A 20,905-nucleotide genomic window follows, 5' to 3' on the forward strand; every position below is an offset into this window, starting at 1 on the left:
ATCAAATAAAAATAATTTTTAAGCCATTAGAAGTTTGTGACAATTTGTTACACAGCAACAGAAAATTAACATGATCTATGTACCATGCAACATAGTAGCATCAAAATTGATATAGCAAAACAACACTATAGGGAAGTTGCTGATTTATGTGCTAACACAAAATACTCTCTTGCAGAATTAATAGTAGAAGACTAATTTACTTCTATCAGCATGTCATCAAGGACTCATAAAACAAATTCAGGACATGGTAGAGACAAAGGTAAGTGTCCTGTATGGTATATATGTACATGTGTGAAAGAGACCCATATATCAATCTCTAGTCACAAAAACAAAGAATATATCTTGTTTCTAATGTCCACAAAAAGGAATATTTATAAAGGATAATCATATATGTTAGGCTAGAAGTTTCTGTATAAATCCCAAAATGCAGAAAGAGCAGAAATCTTCTCTAATCACAATGCAAAAAAAAAAAAAAAAAAAAAAATCAGAACTTATGAAACAAGCACAAATAAAAAACCTACTACTTGTCGTCTAAACTATTCTATTTTAAGGAATTCTTGGGTCAAAGAGAAAAAGAATGAGCCAGAAGAAATGAAAATAAATGAATCAAATATCCAAAACAAGAAGTGAGAAATAGGAAAACAGAATAAATTCAAGAAAGGCAGAAGGAAAGAAAGCCGACATTAAAAATGAAGCCAAATTCTTAAATTTGCTAAGAAAAAATTGTAGGACTAATGAATTAATTTTCAAATCTGATACTTTCTCATGATGAGGACATATTATGTCTGTGATATTTATTCCAAAACTCTGTATTCCAGTCTAATCATGAGGAAAACAGCAGCTAAATTGAGAGATATTCTACAAAATCCCTGACTAACTGTCAAGGTCATGAACAAGGGAAGATTGTAAAACAGCTACTGATCAGATCAAAGGGAATGAAGAAGACATGAGAACTAGAGGCAAGGAGGGATCCTGACTGGATCCTGGAACAGAAAAAAGACATAAGTGGAAAAAACAAAAGGAATCCAAATAAAGCCTAGGGTTAATAAAACTGTACCAACATTAATTTCTTAGTTTTGACAAATGTGCCATGGTTAACTAAGATGTTAACATTAGGGGAAACTGGCAGTGAGGGGTGTTGAGAACTCTGTTCTATCTGTGTAACTTTTCTGTAAATCTAAAACTATTCCAATTTTTTTTTTTAATTATTAAAAAAATATATTACAGCCTGACCAGGCGGTGGGACAGTGGAGAGAGCATCAGACTGGGATGCAGAGGACCCAGGTTCGAGACCCCGAGGTCGCCAGCTTGAGCACGGGCTCATCTGGTTTGAGCAAAGCTCACCAGCTTGGACCCAAGGTCGCTGGCTCAAGCAAGGGGTTACTCGGTCTGCTGAAGGCCCACGGTCAAGGCACACATGAGAAAGCAATCAATGAACAACTAAGGTGTTGCAATGAAAAACTAATAATTGATGCTTCTCATCTCTCTCCATTCCTGTCTGTCTGTCCCTGTCTATCCCTCTCTCTGACTCTCTCTGTCTCTGAAAAAAAAAAAGATTACAGACTCTGGTCTGTTGGCTCAGTGGTAGAGCGTCAGGCCGGAGTGTGGATGTCCCAGGTTTGATGTTGTACCACTGAGCCAACCAGCCAGGGCCTCTTTCTATTTTCTAATAATACTGGATGGAATGTCCAGAAATAGCAAATGATAATAGTAATAATGATCATCTTTGTCTTTTTCTTTAATAAGAATGTTTATAATTATTTCCTTATTACATCTGGCTCAAGCCCTGGTTGGTTGACTCCGTGGTAGAGCATTGGCCTGGCATGTGAATGCCTCAGGTTCGATTCCTGGTCAGGGCACACAGGAGAAGTGCCCATCTGCTGCTTCTCCACCCCTTCCCCCTCTCACTTCTCTCTCTCTCTCTCTCCCTCTGTCTCTACCTCCCTCTCTCTCTCCCTCTCTCTCTCTCTTCTCCTCCTGCAGCCATGGCTCAATTGAAGCAAGTTGGCCCCAGGAGCAGAGGATGGCTCCATGGCCTCTCCCTCATATGCCAAGAGCTTGTTGCTGAGCAATGGAACAATGCCCCAGATGGGCAGAGCATTGCCCCCTAGTGGGCTTGCCGGGTGCATCCAGGTCGGGGCACACATGGCTGTCTGTCTCTGCCTCCCCTCCTCTCACTGAATTAGAAAAAAAAAAAGAATTACAGTAAAAAAAATAGATTTAAAACTTTACCAGAATTTTTTACCTCAGTAAAAATTATTATGTGAATAATCCCCCCCTTTTTTTTGGAATTAATGTTGAGAACTGTGTTCTAGGTTTTCTTTTATTGAACCATCCTTGTATGTTTGGAATAACTACAACTTGGTGATAGTGCAGTGTTCTTTAATGTGTTTCTATATCCTGTTTGGTAACCCTTTTGTTAAATGCTGTGCCGTCATATTCATAAGGACACTGCCTGAAGTTTAAGTGTATGTGTGGGTGTGCACTGGACTTTGCCATCAAAGTCATACCAGCTTCAGATTTGGGGATATGCCCAACTCAATGATAAGAAATTAAGTGTATTTCCTTTTAACGGGTCTCTTTCTTCTCCCTGACTAGCAGCGAACATTAATTTCCAGCTTCTGCAGTCCACTGTGAAGTGGCAGCAACTGGTAAGCTATATTCTGTAAGGAAATTAATATAACTGGAATCTCTTGGGGGGGGAAGATTACTTGTTCACTCCATCACAAGGCTGTCATAATTAAAGTTTAAAATACGTGTGTGGGGGTGAAAGTGAAAAAAATGGCAGTTTGGTTAAACACTGCTTTTAGCTTTTTTTTCCCCCCTACAAAGGCATGTTCTTGATTACCCTCATGTGCCCCTAGAAATGACCTTCAGCACTAACTCAAAAGGATGAAAGTTTGCCCCATCCCACTGTTTGCCCCACTCTCTCCTGACTTGTCTGCTGCAATGTTTCATACCCTTCCATCACCATGGTGGAAATGCTTCCCACCAAACTGTGTCAGAGTAATGACCAACAGGAAGAGGACAGGAAGTCATGCTGTGGGCAGATAAAATATATGTACTTCCCAATTCACAGCCACAATCCCACAGAAGTAAAGGTGAGTAGAGCTGTGAGAGAGGAAACAGTCCAATAATAGCAAGAACAGCTAACCCTTATATAGCATTTACAGAACATGCTAGACATGCTCTGAGTGCTTTAAACGACTAAACCCACTTAATCCTTACAACAGCCCTAACAGGATAAGAAATTCCATTTACTCCACTTGGCAAGTGAGGAAACTGAGATAGGCAGTGGCCTGCCTGTGGTCACCTAACTGCCAAGTGCCAGAAACAGGGTACAAACTCATGGACTCTGGTTCCACACTCTCCTATGTCAGCCCTGAAACCAAGCCTCTCGCCTGCCCTGGGAATGGAGGGTGACCTGTGAATAAATTTTGAAGTTGAACATTTAATAAACAGAATTCAGTATTAAAAGATAAGGGTGATGCTGTATTACTAATGAAAAGAGATGGAGAATTCATGGAATCAGAGGTTAGTAAGGAAGACAGTTACTTAGGAGGGACTCCAGGGTAGGAGGTTGGCAGAGAAGGGAGAGACAGGGCTTAGAGGCAGCATTATACAAAAAATATAAAATGATTTTTTTCTAGTCTTTTCAGCCAACAGAGTGTCATTATTAACTTTCCTATATAGCACACTCTATCTCTGGAAGGATGCTCAGGAAACCACTTACAATTGTACACTCCAGGATGGAAACTAGGGTATGGGAGCTGGCGAGGTGGAGGGACCTGGAGACTTTGTTCACTGTTTTCCCATTTGTACATGTCTGTGCACTGTTTGTTTTTTGGGGGTTTTTTTCTGAAGTTGGAAATGGGGAGGCAGTAAGACAGACTCCCACATGTGCCCGACCGGGATCCACCTGGCATGCCCACCAGGGGGCGATGCTCTGCCTATCTGGGGCGTTGCTTTGTTGCGCCCAGAGCCATTCTAGCGCCTGAGGCAGAGGCCATAGAGCCATCCTCAGCGCCCGGGCCATCTTTGCTCCAATGGAGCCTTGGCTGCGGGAGGGGAAGAGAGAGACAGAGAGGAAGGAGAGGGGGAGGGGTGGAGAAGCAAATGGGCACTTCTCCTGTGTGCCCTGGCCGGGAATTGAACCTGGGACTCCTGCACGCCAGGCCGATGCTCTACCACTGAGCCAACCGGCCAGGGCCTGTGCACTGTTTTTTTTTTAATGTTTACATAAAGAGGCCATAATGTTTTAAAAGTGTATTGAAAGAGATTCTTCTATAGACAATCTAAGTTTCATCGCTGGGTTAAACTATGAATTGGTGGCCGTGGCTGGTGGCTCAGTGGATAGAGCGTTGCCCCAGCATATGGATGTCCCGGTTCAATTCCTGGTCAGGGCACACAGGAGAAGTGACCCATCTGCTTCTCCCCCCACTTCCCTCTTTCTTCTCTCCTTCTTCCCCTCCCACAGCCAGTGGCTCAACTGGTTCAAGCATGGCCCCTGATGCTAAGGATAGCTTCACTGGCATGCATCAGCCTCAGACACTAAAAATAGCTCGGTACTCAAACACTGGCCCCTAGATGGGGTTGCTGGTTGACTCCTGGTCGGGGCACATGCAGGAGTCTGCCTCACTCTCTCCCCTCCTCTCACCTTAAAATAATCACACATTTGTATCTAAATTTACAATAGAAGAACAAGTAAAAACGTTCAGAACTACAGTACGAGAGTGCACTACCTACTTACACTGGTTCAGGTGGTTTCTGCAGTAGTGGCAAATGGTTTATCTAGCTTTGGGAGTGGCGGGTGAATTTATTCTGAGTGCAGCCTTCAGCTCTCAATATCTAGCCTTGGCATGACACCATCCGCAACAGCATCACTATGTTCAGTAAAACCCCAGTACAGACAGCAAGCCTAGCAGGAAAGGGCGTGGGATATTCACCCCAACTCAGATACCCCACCTCACGGCACTTGTTGATATTTTGCTGTTGTCTAGATTCTAGTGATCTAGAGAGGAAGGGAAAAGGTGCAGGCTTGCATAATATGCTAGAGGGCCAAGCTCGTGGCTCCCTTTGAGCACTTACCAGGATTGTTTGGGAATTATTAGAAGGAAGTCTAAATTCCCCCAAAATAATGATTATGATGATAATCCCATTTTGGCCCAGGCTAAGGTGGCATCAGACACACACATGATATGCATGTGCTTTGAAACATCGGAGATTTTAAGGAATGAGTGAAATTGGTATGACTCCAGTTTTTCTAGCCAAGAATGACAACAGATATTGAATAAAAATATCAATGATATAAGCTATATATAAAAAGCAGATGATCAGCTTAGAAAAGAAAGCCCAAATCATAAATTTAAAAGCTTAAGGCCCACCAGACTGGTCCTAGAACCTAGCATTATTGGACTATATTACCAAGGACAGGTTTCCAGGATTATGGCCATTTTATCATTTATTGTACTATGAGTTTCTCATAAAGACCCATAATGACAAGGGAGTAACTAAAAATAAGATAAAAGAGAAACTCAGCCACAGAATAGAAGTTAAAGCCAGAATGATCAGACCTCCCCAGACACCAAAGAATTCCTGGGAATACTGGAGAGCGTGTTCTATGTCCCAGACAGTAACAAAAAGCGCAATTGGGGAAAGCAGGGGAAATTTCTGGCTAATGCCTACAACTTCATAGAATGACACCCCTGGAGAACCAGTCTATACAAGGTCGCCATCTCTTACTGCTGACCAGTGTACATAGGCTTTTGGCACTAACAAAACGAGAAATAATATGGCATGAGGGAAAGCCTGGGGACAAGGAAGGGACGCTCTGTGAATCAGTGACTCAACAGAAGGTGCGATGGGGAAGTAAAAGGGACAGAATCATAACCCTGTGGTGCAGCTGTAGTGACAGATTTGGCCCCCTGTAAAAAGACAAGCTGGCTAACAGATGGGAAGCAGAGGTCCATGTTATTATAGAAAACTGAGTGATACTAGAGCGCTGTGCAGAAGTGACCCTGGTGAAGAGCATTCCTCATAAAATCGTGTCTGCAAATGCTACTTCTATAAGTGCAGGGGTAAGCTATAAAAAGCCAGCACTTAGTATCATGGGTTTAAATTGCACTTTGCCTTGTCTCAACACTTCTACAAACTCTTGGGCTTTTATTCCAGTCCAATATGGTCCCATTAGTACAGTCCCATGATGCCCTGAATCTTCCAGGTCTGTTACCATGGATTCTTCTCTTTCTCCTGACACAGGAGCACAAGGCTGCCAGTCTATGTGATGCATATGCAGGCATGTTAAGTTATCAAGCCATCATTCTGTCCATAAACTCCAGGTAAAAAATACTATAATATATAATTCTCTCTTGCTTCACTCACTGTCTTTAAAATGTAATAGAGGAAAATCACAATTGTGAAAAATAAAGAAAAGGTATTCCAAATTCCCCCATCCTAACTCAGCAAGCATTTCTTTCTTGTGCTCTCTCCCAAACTTTCTGTGTTGCATGGAGAGGCAGGCACTTAATCCACTGCACAATCATAAGCAGATCGCACACTCAGTTTTCTCTAACACCTTTGGATTTGGGCATTAGTTCTTAAGTTTTTCTTCTTCTTTGTAATTATATTGATATTTTCATTTTAATGATGGTACATAGACTATTTCCCAAGTTTTAAATTTTTCTAAATTATGTTTTACTACAATTATGAGAATTACTTCGTACCTAAAAGGTTTCATCTTCTCTGAAATATTTCTTCAAAACACCCTGCTACGTGCAGTTATTGATTTAGATGACAGGCAACCAGAAAGTACCCTGCTGCTGGCTGACCCTAACTGTCAACAGTGTGGTCCTCCAGGACCACTGCTGAGACCTCCCTTCTGATGACCCAGCATGGTGGGACAGACCATTCTGGTGGGTGACTTGACTTAAGGGATCCCCATCAGCCTGACCACACCCTCCTTGGAACTTGCTGTCCAAGATTCTTCCTACCCAAACCCTCCTGTCTTCCTCCTCCCCTTCTCCTGGAGACTGCCTGCACCTCCAAATCTTTTTTTTTGTTTTTCATCTGCTTCCTCTGAAACACAACTAATACAGATGGGATGAAACTTGTTGGGGCTTTTCATAAAAACTGTCAATTTGCTGCCCAGAAGAATTTCACTTAATACTAATTGCTTGTTCAAAGCCTAGTTACCTAAATTTACATACTTACCTACTTTTTCCTATTTTACTTAGCTAAAAATTTGAATAGGTTCTAATTTTTACCTCATTGTTTTTTTAATTTATATTACTTTCAACATAAGCAAGATTCAGTATTTTTTATACATTCATGTATTTATGAATTATCTCATGTGGGAATTTTTCCACATTCTTTGGATTTTATTAGTAGTAGTATATACTTAATTAGCTTCTCATGATGTTTTTATGGTTTTTAAAGTTGCCCTCTTTTATCTTATTAGAATTGATTTTTATAGTCATGGCTATATTTTTTTCTTTTATTTTTGTATGATAGCTGATTAAAAATTAATTCTACATTGTACTTTAATATCATGTTCAATATTTCCTACTTATTTTGTTACTTGATTTTTGTTACTCTTGAGTCTAGAAGTTACTTTTATTTATGAACTAATTTAAGTTGAGCTTCACAATTCCGTCCTGCAGACCAGAAGCTGACAAACTATAGCCCATGTGCTAAGTCCTGCTCTGTTTGCAGCTTCCTAGTTTTGTACATCCTGAGAGATAAGAATGTTTTTCACATTTTTAAATAGTTGGGAGAAAAATAAAAAGTAGACTATTTCAGGCCTTGTAACTATTATATGAAAGTCATAAACAAAGTTTTGTTGGAAAACAGCAATTCCTGTATTGTCGACAGCTGCTTTTGTGTTACAGCAGTGGAGCTGGAGTAGACGGAGGCCAGCAAGGCCTCTTGTCATTCCCTGGGTCATCACAGAAAGTGTCTGCTGACTCCTGATACAGACAATACTCATGTAAAATCCTTCATTTCCAATAGCATGTTTAACCCTTTGAATGTTTTTCTGTAGTTGTCTGTCCAATGGAATCACTATGGGTTTAAAGGGTTCTGAGTTGTGCAGTATCTTGATGGGAGTGCTAGACTTATGAGCCTCCCTGTGCAATAAAATCGTGAACTATTGATAAATACACACACACATCCACGAGAACGTGAGCAAGTAAAACTGGAGAATTTGCAGCAAGATCAGTGGATTGAATAAGGGTCGAGATTCTGGTGGTGGTATTACACTACAGCTTTTGGAGAATGCTACCACTGGGGGCCACTAGGGACAGTGCACACACAATAAGTCTTCCTGTATTATTTCTTACAACAGCATGTGAATCCACAAATATCTCAATAGAATATTCAAGTAAAAAAAAGAACAGGTGGTGATAAGATTACAGTTTAACCCAATATAAAATACTGTCACAATAAATTTATGCCACATTTGGCCTGGAAAGGGAAATAAAGTGTTTATCCATGCGTTTGCTCTTCCTATATTGGGGCATTTTCTCCTCTATTCCATTAGAGTTTGATTTCGGTCTCACCACTGCACAGTCTTGACTTAGTGCTGTTTTGTGATAGATTCCAGTATCTGATTGAGCTAGATCTTCCCTATCTTCGTTATTGATCTTTTTTCAGCAAAGTAGTCTATGATAGTCCTCTCCCAACTCATTTTTCCAAATTAAGTGTAAATGTATTTTATTAATTTCTAATGAAAATATTCTCCAAATTGTAGCTGCAGTTTCAGAGTTTGTAAAATAATTTGAGAATTGACATTTATAAGTAACCTTCTTATTTATAAAGATATATTTTTATTTATTCCAGCTTTGTGTTATGTCTCCCTTGAAAGTTTAAAGCATTTTTAATATAGATTCTGGACATTTATTAGTTACATTGAATTTTGGTTTCTGTTTCATTTTATTGTTTGAAAAGCAATTACTGATATTTTGATATGTCAGGTGGGGGGGATGTTTATCCTGTATTTGACTGAACTTACCAAACATTTTTTTTAGATTATGTCTTATCAGAAATACAAGAAACTCTAACACAATATTTTAAAATAAGAAACTAAACCATTATGCTGTTCCTGTTGTTAATAAAAACATACTACTTCTCATTTAGCAATATGTTTGTTCTCGGTTTAAATAAAATCTTTCAAGGAATTTTTTTTCTTAGAAAATTATGTTGAGATTTATTAAATACGTTTTCAGATTTGATTAAAGGACTATTTCATTATTTAATCTATAATAAATATGTATTAATAGTTTTTAGAATATGGGGCCATTCTTACTTACATTCCAATGATAAACCATGATTGGTGGTTTTATATTACTTTCACTATTTTTACAAATCATTGTTTTAAACACTTAAACTTTACACTCTTAAATAAGTTAATATTTTTAAATTGTCTTTATTAAAACTCAATTTGAATAACCCACTATAACCAGATCTCTGATTTTCATTCATTGGTAACTTTTCTGGATTTATAAACTCATTTAAGATAGGGTGTGTGTGTGTGTGTGTGTGTGTGTGTGTGTGTGTGTGTGTGTGTGTGTGCGCGCGCACCCCTTACCTAGTTGAATTAACTAGAACTTAGAAAATAATACTAAACAAATAAAAATAGTGATTAAGTGTGAAGATTTTGGAATAATACAGACTAAGCTTCTGGTATCAGCTCCACCATTCACAGGTGTTGAGATTTTGAAGAAGTTATTCAACTTCCCTAAGTCCTAGGTCACTTATCGGTAAGATGAGGGTAACAATGGTATTTATCTCCTCAGTATTGCTGAGAAGATGTACTGAGAAAATAAGTATGCAAAACAGGTAAAATACATAGCACCTGGTGGTCAAGTCCTCAATATCAGTGCTTCGTAACCCAGTCTAATATTCTTTTAAGAATCTAATGAAACTTTTGGACTCTTTCCCCTCAAAATACACATAAACACTTATTTAAAAATTGCATCTTATTTCGGAAGGTTCATGGGAAAGGCAGACCCTAGACTAGGATGCCCATGCCGTATTTTAATTTTTGTTTTGTCTACATGTGTTAAAAATCTCCCACATAATAGTTTTCCTGTATTTTTTTTATTTATTACAGATTTTGCTCTTCATAGTTTGGCCAAGTAGTGTTTGGTTCATAAAGCTTCACACATATTATATTTTCATATATGGCTGTATAATCATATAAATCAATCTTGTTTCTTTTAAACCCATATAATAGTTTACTTCTTTTTTTGACTAATGTAGTCTTTCTTATTATTCAATTCTTGATTCCTAATTTGTTTAATCTTTATTTGAACTTGCCACAGAGAGTCATTATACTTATGATCTCCCCTTTTTCTCATTTTGTAATGTATTCCTTTTGTTTATGTCCTTCATTTCTTAGGTTTTATTTTTAGACCTTTTAAAATATTTATGCTTAGCTCCTGGCCGGTTGGCTCAGTGATAGAGCGTCAGCCAGCATGTGGAAGTCCCAGGTTCGATTCCCAGCCAGGGCACACAGGATAAGCGCCAATCTGCTTCTCCACCCTTCCCCCTCTCTTTCCTATATCTCTCTTCCCCTCCCACAGCCAGGGCTCCATCGAACCAAAGTTGGCTCAGGCACTGAAGATGGCTCTGTGGCCTCCGCCTTAGGTGCTAGAGTGGCTCTGGTTGGAATGCAGCAATGCCCCAGATGGGCAGAGCGTCACCCCCTAGTGGACATGCCGGGTGGATCCAGGTCAGGCGCATGTGGGAGTCTATCCATCTGCCTCCCCGTTTCTCACTTCGGAAAAATACAAAAATATATATATTTATGCTTAGTTTATTTCTTTCATTTTAACTTTTTTGTGTGTGTGCGACAGAGACAGAGACAGAGACAGAGACAGAGGGACAGATAGGGACAGAGACGAAGCATCAATTCTTTATTGTGGCACTTTAGTTGTTCATTAATTGCTTTCTCATATGTGCTTTGACCAGGGGGCTACAGCAGACCGAGTGACCCCTTGCTTAAGCCAGCAACCTTGGGTTCAAGCTGGTGAGCTGTGCTCAAACCAGATGAGCCCGTACTCAAGCCAGCAACCTCGGGGTTTCAAACCTGGGTCCTATGCGTCCCAGTCTGACACTCCATCCACTGTGCCACCACCTGGTCAGGCAGTAAGAAAAACTTTTGATAGTATTTAAGTATTTTTAAGTACTTTGAATCTTCTAATTTTAAAACTAGATTTCTCACTGTAATTATAGAATGAAGCATATAAACTTTTCATATTTTAAAACTTTCTATGGCTAAGTGTATGATAAATATTTGTCAGCATTCCATTGTCTCAAAAAAAATCCTTGTTATTTCACTTAATACAATTTGTTATATGTATTATACATATAATAAGTATACTTCCATATTAAAATTACATATCTCATCTTTTTTTTTTTTTTACTTTTTTTTTTTTTTTTTTTTTTTGTATTTTTCTGAAGCTGGAAACGGGGAGAGACAGTCAGACAGACTCCCGCATGCACCCGACCGGGATCCACCCGGCACGCCCACCAGGGGCAATGCTCGGCCCACCAGGGGGCGATGCTCTGCCCTGACCAGAGCCACTCTAGCGCCTGGGGCAGAGGCCAAGGAGCCATCCCCAGCGCCCAGGCCATCTTTGCTCCAATGGAGCCTTGGCTGCGGGAGGGGAAGAGAGAGACAGAGAGGAAGGAGGGGGGGGTGGAGAAGCAAATGGGCGCTTCTCCTATGTGCCCTGGCCGGGAATCGAACCCGGGTCCCCCGCACGCCAGGCCGACGCTCTACCACTGAGCCAACCGGCCAGGGCCCATATCTCATCTTTTGCAGAATTATTTTTACCTACTACATGCTAATACTTGAGTGTTTAATCTTTCCTATAACTGTGTTCCCATTTCTCCTTGTATCTTTAATAATATAATATACATTTTAATAATCATATTTAATAATTTCTAAATTCCAGTTCTATGTGATTTTGGATATTTCATATTAATAACAATGCCTTTTATTATTTTATAACAATTGTATCTATCTCTCTTAATACTCTCCAATTTGAATTAAACATTGTGTCCTATTAATATGGCCCCTGATTTTTTCTGACCACGTTTAATATAATGTCCCCAAGCTTTTATTAGGAGGCATCTACTTTCTTGTATTCAATTGCAATTCTGGAAATTATACTTACAAATATATATATATTGCCTTTTGTGTACTGTTCTTATCTAAGACTTACTGCTTCATTAAAAAAACTCCCAAGTAACATTTTTCTTACTGTTTTTGCTGTACTTGTTACTTCACTTCAATCTTTGAAACAAATATTTAGCTCAGAAAATTTAACAAAAGCTAACTCATACAGAAATTTAGTGAGAAAGGTTTATTATTCTTTCTTCTCAAGTGCCTTCCTATTCCACCTGGTCATACATTCTAGAATATAAGAATGAACTTACACTAAGATGTCACTTGTTGTCATACACATTAGTAGTTTAATAACTGCTCTTTTGGAAACAAACTATATGCAAACCAAAACAAACAAAATACTTGCTAACAATTGCCCAGGCTGATACACAGACTTGCGTGTGACTTCCATCTTTAGTATGGCCAACGTCTGACTTTCAGCCTTCTCTTCACACTTAACATTCAAAGATGTTTGTCCATCAGCAGTTATGCATGGCATCAGAGTATCACGCTATTTCCACAATCCTTGTTCATGATCTGGACCACTTTAGCATTTTTTTGAGGACTGGAGATATGTTTTCCAAATACACTGAAAGACACTGTTTTCTATTTCATCGAAATCTTCATTTTGCATTTTCTTAAACCAGATCGTATATCCCTAGACAGTAAATACCTTCCACTGAAAATTCAACTGGAAACTTTTGACAGGTAGCTCTTCAGAGTCTGATAATCCATTAGAACCCATGAATCTTCCAGGATTTGAAAATTACCTAATATATTCCCAGAGATTCCATTTCAAACAGTGAATTTCAGATATTTAGAGTATCTTGTCAAGTAGAGAAAGGAGATTCTGAGTCCAGCACAAAATTTCATACCTTACCATCTAATATCACCATCTTTTCAAAAATAATTATTTTTATCTCAAAAAACAAAATCAGAAAGGACTGTTATCTGGGTCACATACACCAAAGGAATAACAACTGTATCACAACTTATTCTTCTAGCTGTTGATGGGCGGGTCTCTTTTGCCATCAATTGGAAGATCCATTCCAATATCAGAAATATTAAAATGTGAGAAACACAGTATCATGGGTTACAGAAAAATGTGGGCATAATATACTGCCACTGCCTAAAGCTCACATGACTTTGTACGGCTGGCTGAGAATGGAACCACATTACCTGATTATGTCTACGGAGAAAAATAGTCTGATTTCCAAATAACTGATTAAAGATGATTTTTTGCAAAAAAAAAAATTCATCCCTATATATTTAAAGCACCATCGACTATTTAAAACCAATGTGTCATGTATTTAAAACCAATGTGTCACATAAAGGCAAAAGCTATTCTCTCTTATCACTACAATTAGGTTACATTTGTTTTCTCTTCAATCTAAAAACGACATCTTTTGCTTGCCAGCTTCCTGGATCCCTTACTGCAATATGAAACTCAGTTACAGTTACTTAAGTCATCCTTTAAAATGGTATTTTCTATACCAAGTCTGGACAAAGTGGAAGCAATGGGGGACGAAGATGACAAGGAGGACCTGGAGGTGAGAGTGTGCTCCCTTCGATCGCGATGAGACATCATCCCACGCACGGCAGTCCCGCGCACAGCAGTCTTGTGCAGTACCCCTACACAGGTCATGATCTTGCCGGTTTTCTCCTTCACTCTTTTTAGATACAATAGATACATAGCATTTCCCAGCCCTGATCTATACCCCTAGACTCACGAATTTTCCAACCTGCGGGATTTAATGGATTTTATAGGTCTCATAGGGACCAAATGAGTGAACAGATTTTTGGTTAATTGGTTGAGCAAGGACAGAAAGTTTCCTGGCAAGTTCTGGAAAGAACAAAATGTGAGCAGAAAAAGGTGGAGGTGGGGAGAGTCCCATAGTAAGACCAGCAATGCCTGTGGTCTGTTTCCTCAGCATAGCTGCACAGTGCACCGAAATGCGCGGCTTATGGCACTGGGCGCTCTCCTCACCAGAGCTAATGCCCTCCCTCCTTACCTCTGGTTTCTGGGAAGAACTCAGGACACCAGAATACAAAACTATGAACAACGGGGTAAAATTTTATGTAAGGTTAGCTGGCTGGTCATACAACTTTTTTTGTTTCTTAGGAATTATACCACAGTATTATAAAAATATATGAGAACACTCTTCTGATCTTAGTGTCTAAAGACCTCTACAAACTTCAACTTTTAAAGGTAAAGTAAAGGGGAAATTAGCAATTTGGGTTTTGTGTCATCGATCTGAGTACACTGTACTTAATTTACTAGTTCCTATTTGCCATACTTAACATCTCCTTCAAATATCTGACGGCTGAAAAAAAAAAGTTTTTTCTTCCTAAGGTGTACAAATATCCCCTGAATTAAATCATTTCCCTTTATCTGAATTAATTCTTTTAAGAATTAATTTTGGGAGGACAGGGCATCAACAGACACCTGAGAAGCCAAGTGCTATGTGGCCACAGAGAACAGGATGACCGGCCTAAACTACATTTGGGTCCTTATAACGGTGAACCACGCTTTGATAGATCTATATGCACACTCCTCCCTAATCACTCCAGGGCTAGGGAATTTGTGAGCAGCCTATCTTCACAGATACTGTGGTATCACAAGGAAACTCTAACAATCATCCAAAACACACATTCACAACCAAGACCTCACTGTGTCTCTGAGGTCCCAGCCAGAGACAAGACTTCTCAGGACATCGTATGGTCTTTAATTTTGCATTCCTTACATGACGGCACCAGGGGGCAGCAGTCTGGAAATGAGAAACCAGACTCACTTACCCTACCAGGAGCACCTGTGAGTTGTCCAAACCACAAAGCATATTCAACCAAAGAAGCAGAATTGATATCTATGAGGACAAGAAGGACTGTCAAGGAAAAGGAAATCTACTGAACTAATCGGTGCCTAATTTGACCCAAATGTTTCCAGTGCATTTTAAAATTGTTAACTTCACAATTTTTAAGTCTCCTTCTTGCTCCATGACTACAACCCTCGCCCCATGCTGCTTACTAAGCAGTACTCTACATCAGACACTAAGATGAATACTTACTACATGGGTTATCTTGTTTAATACTTAAAATAACCCTGTGAGGAAGTAACTAGTATTTCTCCCACTTTACAGCTATGGAAATAGAAGCAAAGAGAGGAGCAATAATGCATGCAATGCTAATGAGGGAAGGAGCTACTCTAACTTGGGAGCCTGTTACTTAACTACACTGCCCACAAAAATGAGGGGATATTTTATATAAATGTGAGCCAATAAAATATCCCCTCATTTTTGTGAGCAGTCTATCTCAGTCTTATGCCTTCCTTGTCTAAAAATACTCCTGGTTCTCAGAAAATGCAAAACCTGACCCCTGGAAAAGGTAGAGGCTGCTGACCCCCTGAAACTTAGAGACTCTTCTGTCCTAGGAAATAGACTAGAGGACAGGTTTCTACAACGGGGGCTAGTGGAAGGGAAGAGATTTGGCCAACCACTGGTGTAAACACTACAGACTCAACAGACTGCAAGTCTGCTGATGGTACTGAGCCTGTGAAACGCACAGGCTTCCTTCCCATCCCCGGGTTGTCAATGGGCCACTGCACCTAACAGTTTAGGACCGACAGGTAGAAGTTATAGCAAGATAGACTAGAATCAAAATCTGCAACAACTTGTTAACTGAGCAACCTCCAGAAATGTACTCCAGAACAGTGAGCCAGGAAACACCTGGGTGGTAAATTTGGAAAGAAAATTCTGAGATGAAATGACATTTCAGGATTATAAAACATTTTAGCCCTGGCCGGTTGGCTCAGCAGTAGAGCGTCGGCCTGGCATGCGGGGGACCCGGGTTCGATTCCCGGCCAGGGCACATAGGAGAAGCACCCATTTGCTTCTCCACCCCCGCCCCCCCTCCTTCCTCTCTGTCTCTCTCTTCCCCTCCCGCAGCGAGGCTCCACTGGAGCAAAGATGGCCCGGGCGCTGGGGATGGCTCCTTGGCCTCTGCCCCAGGCACTAGAGTGGCTCTGGTCACGGCAGAGCGACGCCCCGGAGGGGCAGAGCATCGCCCCCTGGTGGGCAGAGCGTCGCCCCTGGTGGGCGTGCCGGGTGGATCCCGGTCGGGCGCATGCGGGAGTCTGTCTGACTGTCTCTCCCCGTTTCCAGCTTCAGAAAGAAAAAGAAAAAAAAATAAAAAATAAAAAAAAATTAAAAAAAACATTTTAATTTTTTGAAACTGAAAATCAGATCCTGTGATTTAAAAAATATGTAAGAGAGAATATGTATTTTAGAGGAAAAAGAAGAGGAGAAGCTCATGATGATCCCTTCATCGCCTCATGGTGATCTTCTCATAATGCCTGGCAACATGACTATTAGAGTGGACATTAGTAAATACTTGTTGGGTAGAATTAAATAAAATAAAACCCATTTGTAGTTATTATAGTAGAAGAAGGAGTAAAAAAGTAGATAGTAGCATCCTGGCCAGGCATTGTTTGTTCTTTTAATAAATATAGGTTAGGTGTGAAATAATCACAGACCGTGGCTGACCCCTTGACATGGCCAAGTTCCCTCTGCTTTGGAAATGAAAACACCATGATTCTAGGATGGCTCTTGTGTTTTCAACAGGAAATGATTGTGTGGATGCATGAAGACAGTTTCTACCTGCAGAAGAGAATTATGGTGACCATCAACAGGGTGCTAAACTATGCATCCAGGAAAGCCACGGGATATGTAAGTCACAGCACACTTTCTGGCCACTTGCTTCTGAAGAAGGTGTTTCTCTAGTGCTCTTTTCCAAGACGTGGGTTTTGAGAGCATTAGATGCCTCCTGGGTATGATTGTGCTGGTAGGTTGGGATCTTAGGAAAGAATTTTTGTCAATCAGTGGAATTACTCAATCAACTGATTAAGATGCCTCATGCTTTACACCAGGGGTAGTCAACCTTTTTATACCTACCGCCTGCTTTTGTATCTCTGTTAGTAGTAAAATTTTCTACACGCCCACTGGTTCCACAGTAATGGTGATTTATAAAGTAGGGAAGTAATTTTACTTTATAAAATTTATTAAGCAGAGTTGCAGCAAGTTAAAGCATATAATAATAATCACTTACTAAGTGCTTTATGTCGGATTTTCACTAAGTTTGGCAGAATAAATCTTTATAAAACAACTTACTATAGTTAAATCTATCTTTTTATTTATACTTTGGTTGCTCCACTACCGCCCACCATGAAAGCTGAAACGCCCACTAGTGGGCAGTAGGGACCAGGTTGATTACCACTGCTTTACACCAACAGTATGAGTATGGTAAAACCAGGGTTTTGCCCACTGTCTCGATACTTCTCTGTAGACCACAATCAATGTTAGTTGTAACCTTATAAAGTCTTCCATCCCTACTTGGCTTCTTATTTCTCCTTCTTATATCATATTTTTAAACCATCATTTATGTTAAATTTATACAAGTGATTCTTGAGTACTTTCATTAACACATGCTAGAGATATAGCCAAAGTCTTTATTCACTACCCTCCCTACCCTGATTCCTCCATAGCCAAGTCGAGTGATGGGTGGTCTGCCCAGCAGCTTTCAAACAGACTCCCACATACACACATGGAGACATATAACTTTGTCCCTTACTGCTTCTTTACTGAGGTTACTTCATATTTACCTATAGTTCTGCAATTTTCTTTTTTCATACACAATATGTCCTACAGGTATTTTTATAGATTTGTTTCATCCTTTTAACCACAGCATATACTCCATAACTCTAATATATTATAACCTCCTTAACTATTCTTTAGTTGATGGATTTTTCAACTGAATAGTTTAGTATATTCAGGGGTTTTTTTCCCCCTCCACTTCAAACAGTACTAAAATGGTCATCTTTGTGTAGGTATGTATGTACTTATATGTACTTAGAAAGGAAACAGATCAGAAAGAATGAGGAGGTGAGAGTTGAGTGATGCCCAGCTGGCCTCCAGTCTGCATTCCTTGAATATTGGAGTGCCCATTTCCTCCCACCTTCACACACACTGGGGTGTTCTCAGACTTTTCCATAGCTTCCTCTCAGGTGGAGAAGAAATAGGTATCTCAAAATTTCCAATATTTCTAGGGTTTTCTATGTCCTGAGTGAAATCCTTGCCTGCCTTTTAAATTATCTATGAATATGTCTCTCTCTTGTGGATACCCAGCCTCTCTCGGTTACAGTTGTAAAGTCCATTGTCCCCCACACACAGCCCAACCCTCCACTGTGAAAGTGCAGATGTGTAAATTCACACGTGCAGCAGAAGGCTCTCACACATCAGTGTTCCGATCTATCATTGAGATTTGTCTGAGAAGCCAAGTGGGCATAGTGATCACTCTGTTCTGCAATGTTTGCTAAATGCCACCAGGTGGAAGCAGACCAGCATTTTCCAGAACATGGAAACTAGTAAGAGCTCATAGTAGTAGAAGCATCAAGCTTTACCATTAACTTTCTCTTTAAATAATATCTTCTAAAGAGGGCTAGGTTGGTGAAATTAATGGGTGTGAGGAAATAAGCATATAAAACAAAAAAATCAAAAATATTAGTAATAAATAAAATATTTAAAATATTTTAATATATTAAAAGCTGAGCTTCTCACAGGCTTGATCTCTGTATCTCTATGATGCAAATCAATGAAGAATTATTCTGTTCTTCTCTATTCTCAGAGTTACATTCTTAGAATATATTTCTCTACTTTGTTTCACACTAGATAAATGTGCATGTTCCATGTCTGGGGGTCCTGGCAGCAGAACTGTCTCTTTTGTGTTCCCACAATGATCTGTCCATCCAACAGCTAGCGTCCAAGGGAATGTACTACCTCCTCTGCATTGCACAGTATCAGAAGGGTAAGAAAGAATCATCACCTTCTCTAAAGGATACTAAGAGTCTGCTACTATGATCAGAGAAAAATCCAACAAAAATAGAAAGCAGAAAAACAGTAAGAGAATAGGAATGAAGCTAAAAGCAGACTCTTTGAGAAGATCAGAGTGGTAAGTCAGAGAGAAGACACAAAGTACTAATATTAAGAATGAGAGAGATGATGTCACTAGAAATTTTATAGGCATTAAAAGAATAATAAGGGATATTATGAACAACTTTATGCCAGTGAATTTGACAACTTAGACACACTGAAAACACAAATTATTAAAGCTCAGTCAAAAAACAATAGATAACCTGAATACTCTATATCTCACAAAGAAAATGAATTTGTAGTTAAAAGCCTCCTTACAAAGAAAACTCCAGATGCACAAAGAAAACTCAGCAAACATTCAGGAAGAAATTATACAAATTCATGCAGAAATGTAAAGATAAGAGAATACTTGCCAACTCATGATTCTGATACCAAAACCAAGTAAAGACATTACAAGAAAAATAAAAATCTACAAGTCAATGTTTCTCAAGAGCACAGATGCAAAAATTCTTAACAAGATTAGCAAATCAAATACTACAATACACAAAAATAACAATATACCATGATATAACAATATGTCATATGGAATTTAAGGAGTGAACCTATAGCTGCCATTACACTTAATAGTGAAATAGTGAATAATTTTCAAAAAACAAAAAAAAACAGAAAAAAGACAAGGACAGGCCCTGTCATTGCTTCTATTCAACACTGTGCTCAATAGAGTCCAGAAATAGAACCACATATATATGGTCAAATGAATTTTGACCAAGTTTCAAAGGCAATTCAGTGGAGAAAGGATAAATTACAATCAAGGATGTCTAAGAATTTGGTTATTTCATATGGTACAGGAGAAAAACAAGACATCTGTGAGGGGTGAGCACACAATGCAGTATAAACATGGTGTATTACAGAACTGTACACTTGACACTTATTTAATGTTATTAACCAATATCAGCCCAATAAACTTAACTTTAAAAACTGGTTACTTACAGATAAAAAAAAAAGAACTTTAAGCTATATCTCATACATGTACAAAAGCTAATTAAAAATGGATCATGGGGCCTGACCTGTGGTGGCTCAGTGGATAAAGTGTTGACCTGGAACACTGAGGTCACCAGTTCGAAACTCCAGGCTTGCCTGGTCAAGGCTTATATGGGAGTTGATGCTTTCTGCTCCTCCCCCTTCTCTCTCTCTCTAAAATGAATAGAGTATTTTTTAAAAATGGATCATGGGGAGTGACGTCCGAGAAATGGCACCGTGAGGAGTGATACCGATAAATCTCCCCAAAATTTCAACAAGTTCTTCAACCAGAGACAGAAAAATCTATCCTTGGAGCGTCTAGAAGTCCCACACACTGAACATGAAGTACTATCAACAAAACCACCCTCAGATGCCATTAAGGAAAAGGAAATCGAATATCATGGATACAAAAGACAGAGATGTAGCACAAATAGATGAGGAAAAATCTATGGAGAAAAAATTTAATATATTGGAAAACTTGGAGCTAAATGACAGAGAATTTAAAATAGAAATCCTAAAAATACTCAGAGATATATTATACAAGAAAACACAGAAAGGCAATTTAAGGAGCTTAGAAAACAACTCAAGAGGCCCTGGCTGTTTGGCTCAGTGGTAGAGCGTCAGCCTGGCGTGCGGGATTCCCGGGTTCGATTCCCGGCCAGGGCACACAGAAGAAGCACCCATCTGCTTCTCCACCCCTCCCCCTCTCCTTCCTCTCTGTCTCTCTCTTCCCCTCCTGCAGCCAAGGCTCCATTGGAGCAAAGTTTGCCCGGGCACTGAGGATGGCTCTGTGGCC

The 20,905-nt window shown here is 39.6% G+C and overlaps 1 protein-coding gene across 1 annotated transcript in view; it reads left to right on the forward strand.

The window, feature by feature from the left end:
• The first annotated feature begins 210 nt into the window (after positions 1–210).
• MROH9 (maestro heat like repeat family member 9) overlaps positions 211–20,905 on the forward strand; it is a 49,013-nt gene continuing 28,318 nt past the window's right edge. The window contains exons 1-7 of the mRNA XM_066363827.1: positions 211–259; positions 2,599–2,651; positions 6,259–6,338; positions 13,587–13,719; positions 14,292–14,378; positions 16,786–16,890; positions 18,889–19,024. Coding sequence (XP_066219924.1) covers positions 211–259; positions 2,599–2,651; positions 6,259–6,338; positions 13,587–13,719; positions 14,292–14,378; positions 16,786–16,890; positions 18,889–19,024 — 643 coding nt within the window. The remainder of the gene's footprint in view (positions 260–2,598; positions 2,652–6,258; positions 6,339–13,586; positions 13,720–14,291; positions 14,379–16,785; positions 16,891–18,888; positions 19,025–20,905) is intronic.

The sequence above is a fragment of the Saccopteryx leptura genome, chromosome 2, assembly GCF_036850995.1.
Source record: "Saccopteryx leptura isolate mSacLep1 chromosome 2, mSacLep1_pri_phased_curated, whole genome shotgun sequence".
Taxonomy (NCBI): domain Eukaryota; kingdom Metazoa; phylum Chordata; class Mammalia; order Chiroptera; family Emballonuridae; genus Saccopteryx; species Saccopteryx leptura.